We start from the raw sequence: 23,171 nt of genomic DNA on the forward strand, positions 1-23,171 counted from the left end.
CCGATTTCTTGATGATCCAAGTGGATAGGGGGACTGCTCTGTGTAATTTCAATGTGAACCAGTGGCAGCTCATACGTGACACCTGCCGTTTGCTAAGGCCCTTAAAAGAAGCCACATTATTAGTCAGTTGCCAGGATTACGGGATGAAAAACATAATTCCATTGCTTCATCAACCACAACATGTGTTGGAAACTATGGCTGGTTAGGGCACTGGAGACGTGGTGCCTACATCTCGAGGCCACATGAGCCCTGTGGGGCCTGAACTGGAGGAGGAGGGGAAGGGGGACAGTGGAGCACAAGGTTTTGTGAAATGGGTGATTTTTATAGTCATCTGATAGGAGGGGAGGAGTAGGAGCAGGCTGTGGAGCTACAGAGTGATGAGGAAGACGAGGCAGAGTACCCAGACACACCATTGCCATGTAGTCTCCTCATGCTGCTGGCACATTAAATTAAGCTTTATCTTAATCTATTTTAAATCTTCAATTAAAATTTTCCAAAATATCTTTTATCTTTTCAATTGAGAGGCCCTATGATCTCATCAGGCTGCTGCCTCCTCTGGGCTTGGTCATTCTGCCACATTATGGTCTCCTAATGCTTCTGGCACATTAAATGAAACTTTATCTTAATCTATTTTAAATCTTCAAATAAAATTTTCCAAAATATCTTTAATCTTTTCAATAGTGAGGCACTATGGTCACGTCAGGCTGTTGCCACCTCCAGGCTGGGTCATTCTGCCACATTAGGGTCTCCTCTTGCTGCCGCCAATTCCAGGCTGTGTCATTCTGCCACATTATGGTCTCCTCATGCTACTGCCACCTCCAGGCTGTATCATTGTGCCACCATATGGTCTGCTCATGCTATTGACACCTTAAATTAAACTTTTACAATTTTAATCTAATTTAAATCTTCAATTTAAATTTTAATGGGGGTGTGCTGAGAGGCAGGGGCTGGGACAGGTGGTAGCTGGCCTCACAGCAGACTGACAGCTCTATTTTAAGATACATCTAGGAGCTTTGCCATAGTTTACACTGCAGCAATTAAACACTATTTGAGCTGGAATAACCTTGGCTGCTGGCACCAGACTTGCCTTCTAATGAGTCCTCAAAACAGGATTTAAAGTTTTCTCATTCGGGGGTGTGGTTTGGCCGCCGAGAGAGATGGCTGCTTAGAGTGAGAGCTCCTGCTACAGCACCGCTTTTACAAGCGACAGAGACCCTGCTAGCGACTCCACACTGCAAATTGGACATTCCAAACTATAATGGCGACTCATAGCAGGAAAAGAAATATGAAAGACGGAGAATAAGAATAAGAAGTTATCCCAGTTTTTTCGGACCATAGAGCAGCCCTGCAAACCTTTCCAAGATGGCGCCGAGACACGCGCCTCGCAGATACCAGCAGCTGCCGGAAGGCGCGGGAGGAATAAAGCACAGGGACCGGTGAGGGTGAGCCCTTTCCATAGCTTACCGTCTACACGGGTGAATCAGCAGCTGACTTTTGAGGTGCCGCTGACATGGGGCTCGCCGGTGGGAACAGAGATGCCACGGAACTCCGCTCCTCTAGTGACGGAAGAGGTTAGTGGAGACGGCCTTGCTGCGCAGCCTGCAGCCTCTGAACTCCGAGAGTCTGCGACAGAGACCGGGAGCTCACCACAGGTCAGTCCCCTGAAACAAAAACCTTGGCTGGCTGGACCAGACGGGGTGGATGATGTTATCCCTATTACTGACCAGCCTTGCGAGAATAATATCTTTGCCTCCTACCACACATCTGATAAAATGGTGTCGGACACAGTACTTAAGGACATGTTGCTAGCGCTCCGTAATTCCCTACAAGTTGACTTTTCTAAGTTGATTAAGCCCATACAGATCACCTCCACCATACTGGAACATAAAGTGGCTAATACAGAGACAAAGCTGGTGACATTTGCAAAAGCCCACAATGATCTCCAAGGCGCTCATAATGCATTAGACGACAAGGTTGAAGCCTTACATGCAAAAATGGTAGATTATGAAGACAGAAATCGACGCAATAATGTCAAATTTAGAGGCATCCCTGAAGAAGAAGCAGGGAACCAGCTGGCCAAATATGTACTTCAAATGACTAGACATCTGCTGCCTGATATGGAACCTTATGAGTATACTGTGGACAGGGCCCACAGAGTACCTAAGCCTCGCAACTTACCTGACGAGGTCCCACGAGATGTCCTGGCTCGCTTCACTTTCTTCCATACTAAAGATCTACTGTTGCAATACTCACGGAGACACCCTACCTTACCTGAGCCTTTTGAGGATATACACATTTACACGGATTTGTCAGCTGCGACTCTACAAGCAAGAAGGAACTTTAGTCAACTGACGGTGACCCTGAGAGATTTGGGAGATCCCTATAGGTGGGGGTTCCCTGCTAAGGTTCTTGTGAATCGACAAGGGAAAGTTCATACTTTTTTGTCAGCTGAAGAAGGACTGTATTCATTACAGGAGTGGGGAATGATCTTAGAGGGAAAAGAAGCGGAGGAACTAGGAGACGCTTCTCCAGTGAACTGTGATCCGGACTGAATCCAGTGCTTACATAGTCACCTCCGTATACCTCTGGGTGCTAGCCTGAGTAGCTTATGATTGCTATATTTCTTTATTTTCTTATTTACACGCCCACTGACTCGGTGTACCTGCCACAGGAGAAATCACTGACACTTTTCTTTTTATTACTAAAGTTTTAGTTGCTTTTCTTATTCTGTACTTCTATACTCTCCGTTACAGGCTAGGAACACACAAGGAAACGCTTTCACTGGCACAATAGCATCAGTGGCGCACCGGCCCTTTAAATCGCAAAGACCCGGCGCGCGCGTGCCCTAAGGAGCGGGGCCGCGCGCGCCGGGACAGCACAGACGGGGAACGGGTCTGGTAAGGGAATCGGGATGCGCATCGTGAGCGGGCGCGTCCCGCATCGCGAATCGCATCCCTGCTGGGAACATTATCGCAGCGCACCCGGTCGGCAGGTCTGACCGGGGCGCTGTGAATAAGAGAACGCTGTGAGCGCTCCGGGGAGGAGCGGGAACCCGGAGCGCTCGGCGTAACAGTACCCCCCCCTCTTGGGTCTCCCCCTCTTTTTGGAACCTGAGAACCTGAGGATAAGACTCTTGTCCAGAATGTTGTCCTCAGGTTCCCATGATCTCTCCTCTGGGCCGCAATTCTCCCAGTCAACCAAAAATAATTTTTTACCTCTGACCGTCTTGGATGCCAGAATTTCCTTCACCGAAAAAACGTCAGAGGACCCGGAAACTGGAGTGGGAGAAACAACTTTGGGAGAGAAGCGGTTAAGGATGAGTGGTTTAAGGAGAGAGACATGGAAAGCATTGGGAATACGGAGAGAAGGAGGAAGAAGGAGTTTGTAAGAGACAGGGTTGATCTGGCACTTGATTTTGAAAGGACCAAGATAACGTGGTCCCAGTTTATAACTGGGGACACGAAAGCGGACATACTTGGCGGAGAGCCATACTTTGTCTCCGGGAGAAAAAATGGGGGGAATTCTTCTTTTCTTATCGGCATGTTTTTTCATCTGGGATGAAGCCTGTAAAAGAGAATTTTGAGTCTCTTTCCATATGGTGGAGAGGTCCCGAGTCACTTCATCAACAGCGGGCAAACCAGAGGGCATGGGAGTGGGGAGGGGGGGAAGAGGGTGACGGCCATACACCACGAAGAATGGGGATTTAGCGGAGGATTCGGAGACTCTGAAATTGTACGAGAATTCGGCCCATGGTAGAAGATCTGCCCAGTCATCCTGGCGGGAGGAAACAAAATGTCGCAAATAGTCACCCAGAACCTGATTAATTCTTTCTACTTGCCCATTGGATTGGGGATGATAAGAAGATGAGAAGTTTAATTTGATTTAGAGATGATTACAGAGGGCCCTCCAGAATTTAGACACAAATTGAACGCCTCTATCCGAGACGATATGCGTGGGCAACCCGTGAAGGCGAAAAATGTGTATAAAAAATTGCTTCGCCAACTGAGGCGCCGAAGGAAGACCTGGAAGAAGGATAAAATGTGCCATCTTGGAGAATCGATCAACGACCACCCAAACAACTGTGTTGCCATGGGATAAAGGTAAGTCAGTAATAAAGTCCATACCAATTTGAGACCATGGTTGTTCAGGAACAGGCAGAGGATGGAGGAGACCAGCAGGCTTCTGGCGAGGGGTCTTGTCCCGGGCACAGACTGTACAAGCCCGCACGAAATCAACAACATCAGTTTCCAGGGTAGGCCACCAATAAAATCGAGAGATGAGTTGGATGGATTTTTTGATGCCAGCATGGCCAGCGAGGTGAGAGGAGTGTCCCCACTTGAGAATCCTGAGGCGCTGGCGTGGAGAGACGAAGGTCTTCCCTGGAGGAGTCTGTCTGATGGAAGCTGGAGAGGTGGAGATCAGACAGTCCGGAGGAATAATGTGCTGCGGGGAAGCTTCCACTTCAGAGGCATCTGATGAACGAGAGAGGGCATCAGCCCTAATGTTCTTGTCAGCAGGGCGAAAATGAATTTCAAAGTTAAAACGGGCAAAGAACAACGACCACCTAGCCTGGCGAGGGTTCAGCCGTTGGGCAGACTGAAGATAAGAGAGATTCTTGTGGTTAGTGTATATAATAACTGGATATTTGGATCCCTCCAGCAGGTGCCTCCATTCCTCAAGCGACAATTTTATGGCCAGTAGTTCTCGATCACCAATGGAGTAGTTTTTCTCCGTCGGAGAGAAGGTCCTAGAAAAAAACCCACAAGTAACAGCATGCCCGGAAGAATTTTTTTGTAGGAGTACTGCTCCAGCTCCCACCGAGGAGGCATCTACCTCCAATGAGAAGGGTTTAGATGGGTCAGGTCTGGAGAGTTCGGGAGCAGAAGAAAAGGCAGTCTTGAGATGTTTGAATGCGTCTTCCGCTTGAGGAGGCCAGGACTTAGGGTTGGGGTTTTTCTTGGTTAGGGCCACGATAGGAGCCACAATAGTGGAAAAGTGTGGGATAAATTGTCTGTAATAATTGGCAAACCCCAAAAAATGTTGGATAGCACGGAGTCCGGAGGGGCGTGGCCAATCCAATACGGCAGATAGTTTATCTGGGTCCATTTGTAGTCCCTGGCCAGAGACTAAGTAACCTAGGAAGGGAAGAGACTGACATTCAAAGAGACATTTTTCCATTTTGGCATATAATTGATTGTCCCGAAGTCTCTGAAGAACCATGCGGACATGCTGGCGGTGTTCTTCTAGGTTAGCAGAAAAAATCTGAATATCGTCTAGGTAAACCACAACACAGGTATATAGAAGATCATGAAAAATTTCATTTACAAAGTCTTGGAAGACGGCAGGGGCGTTGCAAAGGCCAAAGGGCATGACCAGATATTCAAAGTTTCCATCTCTGGTGTTAAATGCAGTCTTCCATTTGTCCCCCTCCCTGATGCGGATGAAATTATATGCACCTCTTAAGTCCAGCTTGGTAAAGATGTGGGCGCCTCGTAGGCGGTCAAAGAGTTCCGAGATAAGAGGTAGGGGATAGCGTTTTTTTACAGTGATTTTATTAAGTCCGCGGTAATCAATGCAAGGGAGTAGGGAGCCGTCTTTTTTGGAAACGAAAAAAATCCAGCTCCGGCAGGGGAGGAGGACTTGTGGATAAACCCCTTTTTAAAATTCTCTTGAATGTACTCCGACATGGCTTGAGTTTCTGGAGCAGACAGAGAATAGATTCTGCCCCGGGGTGGAGTAGTACCAGGGAGGAGGTCAATAGGACAGTCATAAGGCCTGTGAGGAGGCAAAGTCTCTGCTTGTTTTTTGCAAAAAACATCAGCATAATCCAGATAGGCCTTGGGGAGACCAGATAACGGGGGAACCACGGGGTCTTGACTGACAGTACAGGGAGCAGGCTTAAGACAGTCCTTGTGTGGCAGTTTGGCGGGGAGGCGGAGATGGAGGAGCGCTCCTTCAGTAACCCATACCCGGACTACCGGCCCGGCCCGGACACGGCAGAGCCGGCGGAGGAAGAAGAAGATTATGCCGCCGCCGCCGCCGCGGGTGAACCGGGAGAGCTGGACCTGCCCTTTGACAGAGATGGAAAGATTTTAGGAAGATTTTCAAGACGTATCCAGGCAAAAATGAGTGATCTGCTACAACAAATGGAGGAAGGTCTGAAGACCGCTGATCCACATGACTGCTCTACTTATACCGGATACACAGGCATAGCCCTCCTCTACCTGCAGCTGTATCGTATTGCCAAAGACCAGGCTCATTTGCAGCGGTCTCTCGATTATGTGAAAAGAATTCTGCGGAACCTGAATGGCCGAAGAGTCACATTCCTATGCGGTGATGCTGGGCCTCTCGCTGTAGGTGCTGTCGTTCATCACAAGCTTCAGAATCAAGCTGAATCCAAGGATTGCATTACAAAGTTATTGGCATTGCATCTGGGGGTGGTCAGCCCAGACTCTGAGCTTCCAGATGAGCTGCTGTATGGAAGAGCTGGTTATCTCTATGCGTTGCTCTATCTAAATGCGGAGATCAGTCCAGACACGGTGCCTCAAGCTACAATCAAAGAGCTTGTAGATGCCATTATAGAATCTGGGAAGAATTTGTCTAAAGAAGAGCACAAGACGGAACGCTGTCCTCTGCTGTATCAGTGGCACAAGAAGCAGTATGTGGGGGCAGCCCATGGATTGGCTGGGATCTACTACATGTTGATGCAGCCATTAGCCAAAGTAGACCAGGAAACATTAACTGAGCTTGTAAAGCCATGCATTGACTACGTACGCCACAAGAAATTCAGGTCTGGCAATTATCCGTCATCTTTAAGCAATGAAACAGATCGGTTGGTATATTGGTGTCATGGAGCACCAGGAGTTATACACGTGCTTCTTCAAGCTCATAAGCTGTTTAAAGAAGATAAATACTTGAAAGATGCTGTGGATTGTAGCGATGTTATTTGGCAGAGAGGCCTATTAAGAAAAGGATATGGCATTTGTCATGGGACATCGGGGAATGGATACGCCTTCTTATCACTTTACCACCACACCCAAGATAAAAAGTATCTCTACAGAGCCTGTAAGTTTGCAGAATGGTGTTTAGATTATGGTGCACATGGATGCCGAATCCTGGACAGACCATACTCTCTCTTTGAAGGAATGGCTGGCACAATTCATTTCTTGTCAGACGTGATGACACCAGAGACTTCACGCTTTCCTGCATTTGAACTTTGACTGGCTGGCAGGAGACTATGGAGAGGAGTATCTGTCAGCACTTGGAGAAGATGAAGAGCTCAGATGTGTTACATTTGGTGCCTCCACCTTACTTGCCAACCTAGATTCATCACCACTTTTTACAGAAGAGCAGTTACGGTGTTTTCTGCAGACACCACTGCTAAAAATTAGGTTATCCTGAATTTTGTTATTTATCCTGTGATATTGTTGTATGTTTGTTGAAACTGGGAGATGCTTCGTTTTTTGTTTTATGTTAACACCTTTTGGTGTTGGAAATATTGGCTGCTTTTGTTGACCCTTTTAGGAGACACTGTAAAGTATAATTTACTTTGATTCATAGTGTATAGTCTAACCCAGCATTGGGGGGGGTCTGTCGGCGGTGTCGCCTGCACTGGAGCTGTCGCACAGGCTTGTGGCGCCGGTGATGCTGAATAAAAAGATACTCGTGGCGACCAGATTTGCCAAGCCGTTCCGCAGCAATTCACTTTTTTCTTTTTATGCAAATGAGGGCCTTGAGGCATGGGCAGAGCTCCGAACCGAGCTAGGGGCACGCTGATGCCATCTTCGTCGTTCCTCCGCCCGGCTCATCGGTGTTCGTGGCCCCCTCCCTTCTCTTGTGCACCTTGTTGGTGTGCGGCGCATGCGCCGTGCGCTGGCGCGGGGCGCAGGAGAGGGGAGGGGGGTTGTGAGTGTTGATGAGCTGGGCGGAGTGGCCGCGCTGCGGGCCTGTGTGGCGGCTTTGGTGCGGGTGGTGCTGCTGGCGGATTTCCTTTAACACTGATTTATGCAATGAATCTGGCCATAGTAGACAGTAGAAGAATAACCGCCTGCTATTTACATTTCCACTACAATTAACTTGGACCATGCAAGGAATAAATCTTAAAGGGTGAGACACTTTTATCCTTGTTATGTCAGTAAAGTTTTGTTTGTGCTTGTCTTATTATTGCCTGTTTGGTTACACTTGATCTACTGCTGTGTGATACAATACAGTAAAGTTTACATTGCAAAAAAAAAAATAAAATAAAATAAAAAAAAAAAATAAAAAAAAAGACAGTCCTTGTGGCAAGAAGTACCCCAGTTCTTGATTTCCCCGGTGGTCCAATCAAGGGTTGGGGAATGGCGTTGAAGCCATGGTAATCCAAGAAGAATTTCTGAAGTGCAGTTAGAGAGGACCAGAAATTCAATTTTTTCGTAATGGGGTCCGATGCACATTAATAGGGGTTCCGTGCGGTAACGCACAGTACAGTCCAATCTTTCATTATTAACAGAGGCGATGTAGAGGGGTCTGGTGAGACTGGTCACCGGGATGTTGAACCTGTTGATGAAAGAGGCCAAACTAAAATTTCCTGCAGATCCGGAATCCAAGAAGGCCATAGCTGAGAAGGAGAAGGTAGAAGAAGAATTCCGCACAGGCACAGTAAGACGTGGAGAAGCAGAGTTCACATCAAGAGCTGTCTCACCTTTGTGCAGAGTCAGCGTGCGTCTTTCCTGGCGTGGAGGTCGGATAGGACAATTCTTCAAGAAATGTTCGGTACTGGCACAGTACAGGCAAAGGTTCTCCATGTGGCGTCGTGTCCTCTCTTGAGGTGTCAAGCGAGACCGGTCAACTTGCATAGCCTCCACGGCGGAAGGCACAGGAACGGATTGCAGTGGACCAGAGGAGAGAGGAGCCGGGGAGAGAAACTGCCTCGTGCGAACAAAGTCCATATCCTGGCGGAGCTCCTGACGCCTTTCGGAAAAACGCATGTCATTGCGGGTGGCAAGATGAATAAGTTCATGCAGGTTAGCAGGGATTTCTCGTGCGGCCAGCACATCTTTAATGTTACTGGATAGGCCTTTTTTAAAGGTCGCTCAGAGGGCCTCGTTATTTCAGGACAATTCGGAGGCGAGAGTACGGAATTGGATGGTGTACTCGCCAACAGAAGAATTACCCTGGACCAGGTTCAGCAGGGCAGTCTCGGCAGAAGAGGCTCGGGCAGGTTCCTCAAAGACACTTCGAATCTCCGTGAAGAAAGAGTGTACAGAGGCAGTGACAGGATCATTGCGGTCCCAGAGCGGTGTGTCCCATGACAGGGCTTTCCCAGACAGAAGGCTGACTACGAAAGCCACCTTTGACCTTTCAGTTGGAAACTGGTCCAACATCATCTCCAAATGCAGGGAACATTGCGAAAGAAAACCACGGCAAAATTTAGAGTCCCCATCAAATTTATCCGGGAAAGATAATCGGAGGCTGGATGTGGCCACTCGCTGCGGAGGAGATGCAGGAGCTGGCGGAGGAGAAGATTGTTGAAGCTGTGGTAGTAGCTGCTGTAGCATCACGGTCAGTTGAGACAGCTGGTGGCCTTGTTGCGCTATCTGTTGCGACTGCTGGGCGACCACCGTGGTGAGGTTGGCAACAACTGGCAGCGGGACCTCAGCGGGATCCATGGCCGGATCTACTGTCACGATTTGGCTGGCTGGAGGTGGATCCTCTGTGCCAGAGAGGGATTGGCGTGGACCGTGTCGGTGGACCGGTTCTAAGTTGCTTCTGGTATTCACCAGAGCCCGCCGCAAAGCGGGATGGTCTTGCAGCGGCGGTAGCAACCAGGTCGTATCCACCGGCAACGGCTCAACCTCTCTGACTGCTGAGATAAGCGCGGTACAAGGGAGTAGACAAGAGCAAGGTCGGACGTAGCAGAAGGTCAGGGCAGGCAGCAAGGATCGTAGTCAGGGGCAACGGCAGGAGGTCTGGAACACAGGCTAGGAACACACAAGGAAACGCTTTCACTGGCACAATGGCAACAAGATCCGGCGAGGGAGTACAGGGGAAGTGAGGTGTAAGTAGGGAAGTGCACAGGTGAAGGTACTGATGAAACCTCATGCGCCAATCAGTGGCGCACCGGCCCTTTAAATCGCAAAGACCTAAGGAGCGTGGCCGCGCGCGCCGGGACAGCACAGACGGGGAACGGGTCTGGTAAGGGAATGGGGATGCGCATCGCGAGCGGGCGCGTCCCGCATCGCGAATCGCATCCCTGCTGGGAACATTATCGCAGCGCACCCAGTCGGCAGGTCTGACCGGGGCGCTGTGAATAAGAGAACGCTGTGAGCGCTCCGGGGACGAGCGGGAACCCGGAGCGCTCGGCGTAACAATGAATAGAGCATTAAGATTAATCTAATAATTTTCCAAAGTGCACATTTACTGTTTACTTTAATGTGTACTTATTTTCTCCATTGTAATTGTAGAACTGTGCCAAGTTATTGCATTTGGTTTCCTACCATTGAGCGAAATTCAGCATCAGACCAGTGACCTTTGACCAGGGGTAAGTGACTGCTTTGTGACATCCCCGTCTAGTGGTCTTAGATCTCAGTCGGGTTTTTAACTTTGTGTGAACGGGTGTGACATCCTTGTCTGAGTACCATAGAGTCCAGTCAAGTTTTTAATTTCCCTCCTTTATCCTGACGCTGGGGTTTCCTATTTCTAAATCCTCAACATGCCTCTTGGAGTATTTTCCCCTTAATGTTAACGGCTTAAATAGCCCCCAGAAAAGAAATTTTTGGTGGCTGAAGGTGGAGAGACATGACTCCTCCATAATCTGTATACAGGAAACCCACCTTGCATCCACTAACCCCCCGACCGTTAGCCATAAAAAGTTTCCCACTATAATCAGCTCTACCTTTAGAAAAAAAAAAGGTGTTTTGATTGCATTTAGACAGGATCTAAAGCAACTGATTGACCCACAAAGCAGATACATTATCTTAGTCTGCACACTAGAAGGACGTCCATACACTGTGGCAAATGTGTACGCCCCAAATAAGCACCAAGGTAGATTTTTAAGAAAAACACTCAAATTGATCACCTCAGTGCAATGTGGAGAACTTTTGCTTTGTGGTGATCTCAACTCTGTTTCGGACCCTCAGATGGACCTGTCAGATCCTACGAAACACAGGGCTTTTATAATAAATCCTTGCTTGACTCATTTGGACTGTTCGATGCCTGGAGGCTACATCATGCCTCCGAACGTGACTACACCTATTTTTCTCCTAGATTCCACACTTACTCACAGGTCTATTTGATCCTAGTTTCTAGGGGCTTACTAGATATGGTTACTCACACAGCGATAAAACAATTGACATGGACTGATCATGCCCCAGTGCTCTTGCAATTAACTAATGTAGCGCCGGATCGAAGTGATTTCGTCTGGAGAGCTAATACACATTTTATGGACCACACGGAACATAGCCATAATATAGAGCAGACTCTGAGGGAGTACTTTAGTCTCAATGCATCTCAAGAGGTCACGAACAATACTCTGTGGTTAGCCCACAAAGCAGTTGTGCGAGGCTCTTTCATACAATTGGGCGCCACTGTTAAAAAACAGCGCTCCAGACAGGTGACGGAAGCGTTAGGCAAAATAGCGACTCTAGAGACCTTACATAAGGCGTCCCCAAACCCCGAAACTCTAGCACATCTGACCCGAGAAAGAACTCATTTGAGACAATTGCTACTGTATCAATATGAAAAAGAGCTGCAAAAGTCAAAATTTAAATTCTACACGCAGGACAATAGGAGAGGTTCCTTCTTAGCCAGAAAATTTTAAGCCTAAAATACTGAGAAACCGTATACAAGAAATCATTAGTGTTGAGCAGCATAGGCCATATTCGAATTCGTGAATATTCGCGAATATATGGACGAATATTCGTAATATATTCGAGAATATTCGCATATTCGTAATATCCTTGTTTTATTTCCGCATGCGGGAAAAAAATCGTGTATGCGAAAATTTGCATAAAAATTAGTATAAACGAAAATTCGCATATGCGAAAATATGCATATGCTAATTTTCGCATATGCGAAATTTCGCACGCCAGTTTCACACAGTACTATTAGAGCCTTCTTTACACCACACAAGCTGGAAGGAGAGAGGGATGATCACTATGATGTGTACTGTGAAAAAAAAACAACAACAATATTCGTAATTACGAATATATAGTGCTATATTCGCGAATATTCGCAAATTCGCGAATATACGATATTCGCGAATAAAATTCGCTTTGCGAATATTCGCGAGCAACACTAGAAATCATCCACCCCACCTCTAAAGATAAAATAATGTCACCTAGGGGTATAGCTAATGCCTTTCGCGATTATTACGCCACTCTCTATAATCTGAATGCAGATGCACAGACGACCCAACCAAACAGTGCAGATATATCATCCTTTCTTTCTTCCTTACATTTGCCTCGTCTACCTGAATCCTCCCTCTCTGATCTTAACAAACCTATTGACAGCCAAGAAATACTTAAAGCAATAAGGACTTTACCAGCCCAAAAGACTCCAGGCCCAGATGGCCTACCTAATGAATATTACAAGAGATACAGCACCATATTGGTACCCCATCTGGGTGCAGTTTTCTCAACAGCAAAGGAATCGGGGTCCTTACCGAGGGAGATGTTGACTGCCCTTATCACCACCATACCTAAACCCGGTAAACCTGCGAACTTGACTACTAATTATAGACCCATCTCACTTTTAAATAGTGATGTGATAATCTACGCCAAGATCCTAGCGGCACGCTTGGCGCCATTACTCCCTCAAATAGTGGGCAAAGATCAAGTGGGGTTCACATTGGGACGGCAGGCACCAGATAACACCCGTAGGGTTATATCACTGCTCCAACATTGCAAACATTTTGACCTCCCCTCAGCATTCTTGACATTAGATGCTGAAAAAGCTTTCGACAGGGTGAACTGGCAATATGCCATTTCGGTGTTGGAGGCTTTTGGCATCTCAGGACATATTCTCACAGCGATCCGAGCGCTATACTCCAACCCTGCAGCGATGGTATTTACAAATGGATCGCTATCTGACCAGTTCACCCTGTCGAACGGCACCAGACAGGGCTGTCCGTTCTCCCCTCTGTTGTTTGTGCTCACAATAGAACCTCTTGCACAGGCGATTCAGAATAGCTCTGCTATAAAAGGGATCCAGGTGAATGGCGTAGAGCATAAGTTGGCGCTATTTGCCGATGATGTTATACTTACCCTTACAGATGTGGAAAATTCGCTCTCTTCCCTCTTTAGTATCATAGACAAATTCAGTAAATTGTCGTATTACAAGCTAAATGTGACTAAATCGCAAATACTCCCAATTCATCTCCCCACCTCGACAGTTGAGGACTTGAAACTAAGATTTCAATGAGACTGGCAGGAGAGGGCAGTCACCTATTTGGGGCTCCAATTAACATTCCCCTCCACTCAACTCTTTCAAGCTAACTTCCTCCCTTTGGCTTCCTCTCTTTCCCAGTCTTTGCTATCTTACTCGAAAACAATACTGTCTTGGTTCGGTCGTCTGGCAGCTTTTAAAATGCCAGTACTTCCCAAACTACTGTATCTTTTTAGAACACTGCCTATTACAATCCCTAAATCGTACTTTACAAATCTAGATAAATCGGTTGCGGCCTTTATTTGGCTTGGGATAAAACCAAGGATAGCGAGGAAAATCATGACTAGACATAGAGATGTGGGGGGACTGGGCCTTTCACACGTAGAAGACTACCATAAGGCTTGTATATTGGATCAACTCCAACATTGGTGGTCCAACAATACTGAAAAACTTTGGGTGACCCTAGAGGCAAGCTGCTCGAATCCTCTTTCCCTTAAGTCCCGCCTCCTATTGATAGCTAAAAGAATGAAACCACCTCCCTCATACCTATCTGCTATAAAAGTGTCTGACCTGATGTGGCGGTCCCTCTTGAAACAACCCCTCCCACAGACAGTATGCCCATTAGATAGTGTACCCCTAGATTTCATTTCATATCACATACCTGACTTGGACCTTGTAACTTGGAAAGAAAATGGCATTCTGACTGCACAAGACCTACTGAGCCCTCAAGGAGATGTACACTTTCAAGCGCTTCAGGACACCTATAGAATTCCTCATAAGGAATTCTACAAAATCCTCCAAATTAGAAGCTTACTTTCACAGGATTTTAGACGCTCTATCCGATTACCTGCAGTAGTTTATGCTTTCTTCAGGAAACACTCTCCCACTAAAAAAGGCATTACGTTTTTCTACAACCTCTTGGATGACAAATCGTTGCCCAAAAGACTGCAATTTATGGACAAATGGGAGAAAGACATAGGGATCGAATTTTCCACTAAGCAGTGGCTCAGTACAAACTTCCAGGAGGTTGTAGTCAAGTCTATTTACAGGTGGTACTTCACCCCCTCCCGTCTGCACTTATTTAATGCTGACTGCTCTAATCTTTGTTGGAGAGGATGTGGGCAGGTTGGCAATTTGCTACATACCCTTTGGGACTGCCCTAGACTTCTCTCATTGTGGTTAGGGGTCGCCATGTTAATAAGTTATCTATTGGGTTATCACATAGACTTAAAACCTAGTCTAGCATTGTTGTTCATAGATTTGAATCTTATCCCAAAGGATGTCCGTACTCCTATTGCGTTCATTCTCATGTCCACAAAGTTACTTATCACACGAAGATGGAAGGAGACGGAATCCCCGACATTAATGGAAGTGATTGCCTTGGTAAACACATCCTGTAACTATGAAAGAATCTATGCTTTGGCAAATGGACAATACTCACATTATACAATGCAGTGGGCAGCATGGCTATCTAGTCCCCATTGTCCATGTAGAGCACCGGATTGAATTCACTAATGTAATCTGGGAACCACCTACTAGACACTGTGAGTGTTGTTGAGATGGTCACTATGGTCTGATGCTGACAAAACTGATAAGTAGAATTTGTTATTTAGGAGTGGAGTTCTAGATAGACTTTTGCTAATTGGAATATAACTTTGAGTAGGATGAGCTAACCTAACTTAGCTGGTGCATGGAATTAATTACTACATTTGTGATGCATGATTGCCTCAAATTACACTAACCCTGGATACATACTTTATGTAACTATTGTTTTTGTGTTATGCTCTACATGTTAACCAAGTATAGTAGACAGAGCTTGTGCATGCAAAATGCTATGTTTAGATATGTATCTACATTCTTGCAGGCTTGCAATGTCTTGTACTGTACTGTGGCTTTTTTGATTTGTTCCTTTGTCTTTAAAATATTTGAAAAATAAAAAATTGTTTAAAATTTAAGTTTTCTCATTCCAATTACCAGGTTCTGTCATTGTGCCGCCATGTGATCTCCTCATGCTGCTGGCACATTAAACTTGTTAATCTATTCAACATCTATTTAAATGTAAACAAATCTATGTAATTTTTTCAAGACTGAGGCCCTATAGTCTTCAACGTCATACATGACCTGTGGAATTACCACAAGAATCCAATGAAACAGGTTGGAGCGATAACAATGAAGCATGATTGATTAAATGAAACATTTGCACTTTCTCAGTCGGGGGGCGCTGAGAGGCAGGTGCTAGAACAGGAGGTAGCTCGCCTCGCATAGGACCGCCAGCTCAATTTTAAGATACAAGTACAAGCTTTTTCACTGCAGCCACTACTAGCTTTATGTGCCCCCTATCCAACGGCACAGAAGCTGAATATGCTCCTGTTAAAGTTGCTGGTACTGCAGTCCCTATCTTTTCAAGTGGACACTTAGAGCATGGGGATGCGCTGAGAGGCAGGGGCTGGGAAAGGCGGTAGCCGGCCTCGCAGCGGACCGCCAGCTCGATTTTAAGATACAACTAGGAGCTTTGCCATAGTTTACACTGCAGAAATTATACACTATTGGAGCTGAAATTACCGCAGCTGCTGGCACCAGACTTGCCTTCCAACCAAAAAAGGATTTAAAGGTTGCTCATTCCAATTACCAGGCTCTGTCTTTGTGCCACCATGTGATCTCCTCATGCTGCTGGCACATTAAACTTGTTAATCTATTCAACATCTATTTAAATTTAAAATTTACAAATCTATGTAATCTTTTCAAGACTGAGGCCCTATGGTCGTCGTCATATATTACCTCTGGAATTAATCAAATGAAACAGGTTGGAGCTATAACAATGAACCATAACTGATTAAAAGAAACATTTGCAGTTCCACACAGAGTAAGGCAGTTGGGGGGCAGGGCGGACTGAGAGGCAGGGGCTGGAACAGGTGGCAGCTTGCTGCAGACCGCTAGCTCAATGCTCACCAGAATGGGTCCTCAATAGAGGATTTAAAAAATATATAAAAAATAAATTAAACTAAAATTAAAAAAGCTCTTTAAAAGTGGTGAATCGTCCGAATCAAATTTTTCAAAATATTAGCTCACCATACACTATTATTTGTAGTAAATAAAACAAAACATATAAAATTAACTATTATTTTAATCGTATCTATCTACGGAATCAAGAAAATCTGTCATTTTTACAGAAAAGTGCATGTTTTTATTACCATAGATTTGGTGGTAAAATAAGTGATGTCATTTCAAAGTTTAAAAGGGTACTCCTGTGGGAAAAAAAAATTTCTTAAATCAACAGGTGCCAGAAAGTTAAACAGATTTGTAAATCACTTCTATTAAAAAATCTTAATCCTTCAAGTACTTTTTAGGGGCTGTATACTAAAGAGAAATCCAAAAAAGAAATGCATTTCCTCTGATGTCATGACCACAATGCTCTCTGCTGACCTCTGCTGTCCATTTTAGGAACAGTCCAAAGCCGCATTTGTTTGCTATGGGGATTTTTTCCTGCTCAGGACAGTTCATGAAATGGACAGCAGAGGTCAGCAGAGAGCACGGTGGTCATGACATCAGAGAAAATGCATTTATTTTTTGGATTTCTCTTTAGTATACAGCCCCTAAAAAGTACTGGAAGGATTAAGATTTTTTAATAGAAGTGATTTCCAATCTGTTTAACTTTCTGGCACCAGTTGATTTTAAAAAAAAGTTTTCCATGGAAGTACGCCTTTAAGGGGTTGGTAAAAAAGAAAAACCTGCTCAAGGGGTTACTAATTTCTTTTATTTGTTTTTGTTAACTTTTGCTGATCTACCATTTGGATTACTTTGATGGGGGGAGGCTTTTTTATTTTTAATAAAAATGGTCAACGATGGTTGTGTGGTGGTGTATTATTTGAATAAAAAATATATATATATATATATATATATTTTTTTTTTTATGTGTGTTTTTGGAGGGAGGCAGAGGAGTCTTGAAGTGAAAAAAGGACCATGGAGAGCAAAGATGGGTCTTGAGGGTGACAGAGGAATCTGAAGGATGGACAGAGGGAAATGGAGGGACACTTAGGTGTCTGGAGAGGGACTAAGGCAGATGACAGGGAATTGAAGACAGAGATAAAGGGCAACATGGAATTGTATGAGGGCATCAAAAAGGAATAAGTGGGCAGTGGAAGGGCATAGTTAGCAGATAGCAGAGTAAAAAGGGGTACTGATCATGCAATTTAGATAGTTTTCTATCTTAGCTGACTGTAGGGGTGATAGTGAGGTTACTGTGGATTAGTGATGTTTTGTGGCACACAGATTAAAGGGGTATTCCAGCATTTTTTTTATTTGACTATGTTACAGGGGCTGTAAAGTTACTGCAGTTCATAATATAGTGTCTGTGCCCATGTGTGACAGTTTTCTATAATTCTTATGTTATTTTCAGCCCAATATTTATTTTTAACAGCATAAAAAAAGACTGTTGTCTCAGATTTTTCCCAGGTTGCAATGCGGTCGAGACCTGACTCAGTCAGCTGATGACAGGGAGCCTGTCTACTTCAATGGGTGGTGGGATCACTTGGTGGGAGAGAGATCAATCTGCAACTAATGCAACAGCTGTTTGCACCCTAATTGAAAACCACAGGTCTTTTAATTGGATGCAGCTCATTTATGTTTCAATGGTTGGGGTGGCTGATGTGTGGGAGGGAAGAAAAGGGATTTATGGGATTTGTAGGCAAAGAAGTAAACTCAAAAAGGAAATCTCACAACATAGCCATTTAGCCCCAAGCCAAGTGCAGATCCTTCCTAAGCATGTCCATTACTGTCCGCCAGGTACGTACGAAAATCACCTTAACGTGGATAACCCTTTTGATGCATGGGTAGGAGAGACATTGGGACGCAGATTTTCTGTGACCGTTATTTGACAAATTTTTTTGAACTAGAATGTAACTCAGATGGCAGTGGGAAATGCAGTATAGAGTACCATATTTACTTATCTTAGTGTACAGTACAGTAAGTAGTAAGTATACATATTCCAGTTTTTAACAAACTTTCGCAATTTAAAAATGATTTAACAGTTAACTCAAATCAAGGTATAGAGGCCCCCCAGAGCTAAACTTCTAGTTTTATAGCAAATGGAACATTGTTTAAAAAATATGGCAAACAGTAACTATGTAAAACAAACTTACATTAAAATATAATAACATATTTTATTTTATGTGCACATTTCTTTCCGTTAAAAAAAAAATGCTGCCTTTTTGAAGATTATGGACAAAAATGTGGAATATTTAAAATAAAATATATCAGTATATTTTACAATGTAGTTATTTAGCCTGTTTATCTCTTATAGGAAATGGAAGTAAAACATTTTTTCTAAATCTAGATTTAGGATCACTGCCCTCTGTTCCACAGTTGGGGAATTTTTGCTTAAAGGGGTTCTCCGGTGCTTAGACATCTTATCCCTTATCCAAAGGATAGGTGATAAGATGCCTGATCACGGGAGTCCCGCTGCTGGGGACCCCCGTGATCTTGTACGCTGCCCCCCGTTTGTAATCAGTCCCCGGAGCGTGTTCGCTCCGGGTCTGATTACCGGAGACCACAGGGCCGGCGGCGTGTGACGTCATGACTCCGCCCCCATGTGACATCACGCTCTGCCCCTAAATGCAAGCCTATGGGAGGGGGCGTGACAGCTATCATGCCCCCTCCTGCAGGCTTGCATTGAGGGGCGGAGCATGATGTCACACTGGGGCGGAGGCATGATGTCACACGCCGCCGGCCCTGTGGTCGCCAGTAATCAGACCCGGAGCGAACACGCTCCGGGGACTGATTACAAACGGGGTGCCGTGTGCAAGATTACGGGGGTCCCCAGCGGCGGGACTCCCGCGATCAGGCATCTTATCCCCTATCCTTTGGATAGGGGATAAGATGTCTAAGCACCGGAGAACACCTTTAAATCAATTACCGGTATTCAATGTTATAGGAAAAATTTTAATTACAGTATTGAAACTGTAAAATCTAGAAAGATTTGCATATATTTTTATTAAAGAATTGTTCTTCTAATCTATAGCTAGTCCTCACATAAGTATTCCAAGTATATAAACAGAAATAAATACTTAACCCCTTAAGGGTTTTCCATTTTTGCAAGTTCGTTTTTTCCTCCTCACATTTTAAAAATCATAATGTTTTTAGTTTTCCACCTACAGACCCATATGAGGGCTTGTTTTATGCGCTACCAATTTTACTTTGTAATGACATCAGTCATTTCACAAAACAAATCTAAGGCAAAACAAAAAATATATTTTTTGGGACAAAATTGAAAAAAAAAAAATACTAATTTGTAAATTTAGCGGGCTTCCGTTTTTACGCAGTGCACTTTTTGGTAAAAAGGATACCTTATATTAATTCTGTAGGTCCCCACGATTAAAATTAAACCCAACTTACATAGGTTTGATTTTATTTTACTACTGTTAAAAAATTACAACTTTTTGCACGAAAATTTGTACGTTTAAAATTGTCTGGTCCCTTTTTGTTTTTTAGGGTATACAAAGTGACCATTCACTGACTGCCATTGACCCTGCAGTTTAATTAAAATTATATTTTTATGGATTGGACATTTATGCACACGGCGATACCACAAATGTTTATATAAGTTTTTGTTTACAATTTTTTTTTATGCTAAAAGGTCAAACTTTTATTAGGGAAAGGGTTAAATGACATTTATTAACTTTATTTTTACATTTTTTTAACACATTAATAGCCCCCATAGGGGACTATAACACGCAATCTTCTGATTGCAGACACTGATCAATTCTATGCCATAGCATAGCATTGATCAGTGTTGTTGGAGCTCTGCTGCTCCAGCCTGGATCTCAGGCATGGAGCTATAGATTGCCGATCAGACACAGAGGAGAAAGTTTGGGACCCTCCTTGCGTCCTCGAGGGACACCACGGTTTTACAGCAGTGACATAGTAACATAGTTCAAAAGGTTGATAAAAGACCAAAGTCCATCAAGTTCAACCCATAACCCTAATGAATCCCTACTGAGTTGATCCAGAGGAAGGCAAAAAACTCTCATACTAGAGGTAAAAATTCCTTCCCGACTCCAAATATGTAAGAATAAATCCCTGGCTCAACATTCTGTCCCTATAGATCTAGAATCCATAACCTGTAATCTTATTACTCTCCAAAAATGCATCCGGATCCCTTTTGAACTCTTTTACAGAGTTCACCATGACCACCTCCTCAGGCAGAGAATTCAACATTCTCACTGCTCTTACAGTAATGAACCCCCATCTGCGCTGGTGTGGAAACCTTCTTTCTTCTAAACATAGAGGATGCCTCCTTGTTATAGATACAGTCTTGGGTATAAATAGATCATGGGAGAGATCACTGTATGGTCCCCTGATATATTTATACATAGTTATTAGGTCTCCCCTAAGCCTTCTTTTTGCTAAACTAAATAACCCTAATTCTGATAATCTTTCTGGGTACTGTAGTCCTCCCATTCCCCGTATTACTCTGGTTGCCCATCTTTGAACCCTCTCCAGCTCCCCTATATCTTTCTTGTACACTAGTGCCCAGTACTGTACACAGTATTCTATGTGTGGTCTGACTAGTTATTTATACAGCGGTAGAATTATTTCCTTGTCGTGGGCATCTATGCCCCTATTGATGCACCCCATGATTTTATTTGCCTTGGCAGCAGCTGGCCGACACTGGTCACTACAGCTAAATTTACTATTAACTAAGACTCCTAAATCCTTTTCCATGTCAGTCGTCCCAAGCGTTCTCCCATTTGATACATAATCCCAGCCCGTATTTTTCTTCCCCATGTGCATTACCTTACTTTTATCAGTGTTGAACCTCATCTGCCACTTCCCAGCCCAAACCTTTAACCTATCCAGATCCATTTGTAACAGTGCACTGTCCTCTATAGTGCTTACTGCTTTACAGAGTTTAGTATCATCTGCAAAGATTGCTACTTTCCTATTCAACCCCTCTACAAGGTCATTCATAAATATATTAAAAAGAACAGGACCCAAGAGGGACCCCTGTGGTACCCCACTAGTAACAGTCACCCAATCAGAATAAGTACCATTAATAACCACCCTCTGTTTCCTATCACTGAGCCAGTTATTTACCCATTTACACACATTCTCCCCCAGCCCTATCCTTCTCATTTTATGCCCCAACCTTTTATGTGGAACCGTATCAAATGCTTTGGAAAAATCCAGATATACGACATCCAGTGATTCACCCTGGTCCAGTCTGGAGCTCTCCTCCTCATAAAAGCTGAGGTTATTTTGACAGGACCGATCCCTCATAAAGCCATGCTGATATGGGGTCATACATTTATTTTTAAGATACTCCAGAATTGCATCCCTTAGAAAACCCTCAAACTATTTACATACTATGGAGGTTAAACTAACATATCTATAATTCCCGGGGTCAACTTTTGATCCCTTTTAAAATATTGGTACCAAATTTGCCATGCACCAGTCCTGAGGAACAGTACCTGTTACTATAGATTCCGTGAATATTAAAAATAGGGGTCTGTCTATCACATTACTTAATTCCTTTAGAATGCGGGGGTGAATGCCATCTGGACCTGATGATTTGTCTATTTTGATTTTTTGTAGGCGGCACTGTACTTCTTCCTGGCTTATACAGGTGACCTGTACTGGGGAGTTTACCTTATCTCGCTGTATTTCACCTGGCATTTCATTTTCCTCAGTGAACACAGTGGAGAAGAATTTGTTTAATATATTTGCTTTTTCCTGATCCCCGTTTATAATTTCTCCCTTATCATTTTTTAAAGGGCCAACACTTTCATTTTTGATCTTTTTACTCTCTTTGGCAATGAGTCTTTCTGTCTCTATTTTTGCAGTTTTTATCTGTTTTTTATATATTTTACTTTTTTCTCTATAGCTTTTTAATGCTTCCTCACTGCCGTCCTGTTTTAGTAGTTTAAATGCTTTATTTATGTCATTTATTGCCCCTTAACATTTTTGTTCATCCATATTGGTTTTCTTTTATTTCTGACCCTTTTATTTCCATAAGGTATATACATCTTGCAGTGAAAATTTAAGATATTTTTAAAAATCTCCCAGTTAGTGTCAGTATTCTTGTTTTTGAGGACATTATCCCATTTTATATTGTTAAGGGCTTCTATGAGTTGATCGAACTTTGCCTTCCTGTAGTTCATTTTTTTGTTGCCCCTCGAGAGATTCCCTTATTGAAAAACAAGCTATAATGTATTATATTATGATCACTATTTCCTAGTTATCCTTCTACTTGCACATTAGTTACTCTATCAGGTCTGCAGTGATCCCGATCAGCCCGACTGAGCGGCCAGGAAGCATTTTCTTTCATTTTAGACGCAGCAATCAATTTTGATGGCTGCGTCCAAGGGGTTAATACCGGACATCACCCCAATCGGTGATAACCACCGGAACCGACCCACTATGACATGAGGTCAGCTCGTGACCCCGCATCATAGTGGGGAGTGAGCGCAGGGCATACAGGTACGCCCTGCATCCTTAAGAATTTAAAATGAAATTAGAAACTGAAAAGATCTAATCTTTAAAACACAAACTAAGAAAAATAGAACAAATCAATGTAGAAGAGAAAGAAATAAAACTTATTTTTGTTTTTCTAGAGAAGAAAAACACTTTAGTACATAATATTGCATGTACATTGAACAACCATTACATTAAAAACCACTGACAGGTGAAGTGAATAACAGCAATAATCTCATTACAACACCATCTGTCAAGTAGTCGTATATATCAGGCATCAATAATTGAGTAGTCAGTTCTTGAAGTTTGTGTGTGGAAACCAAGGAAAGTGTACAACGTAA

At 44.0% G+C, this 23,171-nt stretch overlaps 1 protein-coding gene across 1 annotated transcript; it reads left to right on the forward strand.

The window, feature by feature from the left end:
• The first annotated feature begins 1,535 nt into the window (after positions 1 to 1,535).
• LOC130357484 (lanC-like protein 2) lies at positions 1,536 to 7,778 on the forward strand. Its single transcript, XM_056560183.1, has 2 exons — positions 1,536 to 2,531; positions 5,922 to 7,778. The coding sequence occupies exons 1-2, from the start codon at positions 1,536 to 1,538 to the stop codon at positions 7,218 to 7,220; spliced, it is 2,295 nt and encodes a 764-aa protein (XP_056416158.1). The 3' UTR covers positions 7,221 to 7,778.
• Positions 7,779 to 23,171: the final 15,393 nt, after the last annotated feature.

This window comes from Hyla sarda, chromosome 2 (assembly GCF_029499605.1).
Source record: "Hyla sarda isolate aHylSar1 chromosome 2, aHylSar1.hap1, whole genome shotgun sequence".
NCBI classification, from domain to species: domain Eukaryota; kingdom Metazoa; phylum Chordata; class Amphibia; order Anura; family Hylidae; genus Hyla; species Hyla sarda.

What these genes read in the sequence shown, in the direction of transcription:
- LOC130357484 (XM_056560183.1), top strand. Translation starts at nt 1,536, where the DNA reads ATGCCACGGAACTCCGCTCCTCTAGTGACGGAAGAGGTTAGTGGAGAC. An exon ending in AACTAGGAGACGCTTCTCCA is followed by an intron (nt 2,532 to 5,921) that starts GTGAACTGTGAT and finishes CTTGTGTGGCAG; the next exon opens with TTTGGCGGGGAGGCGGAGAT.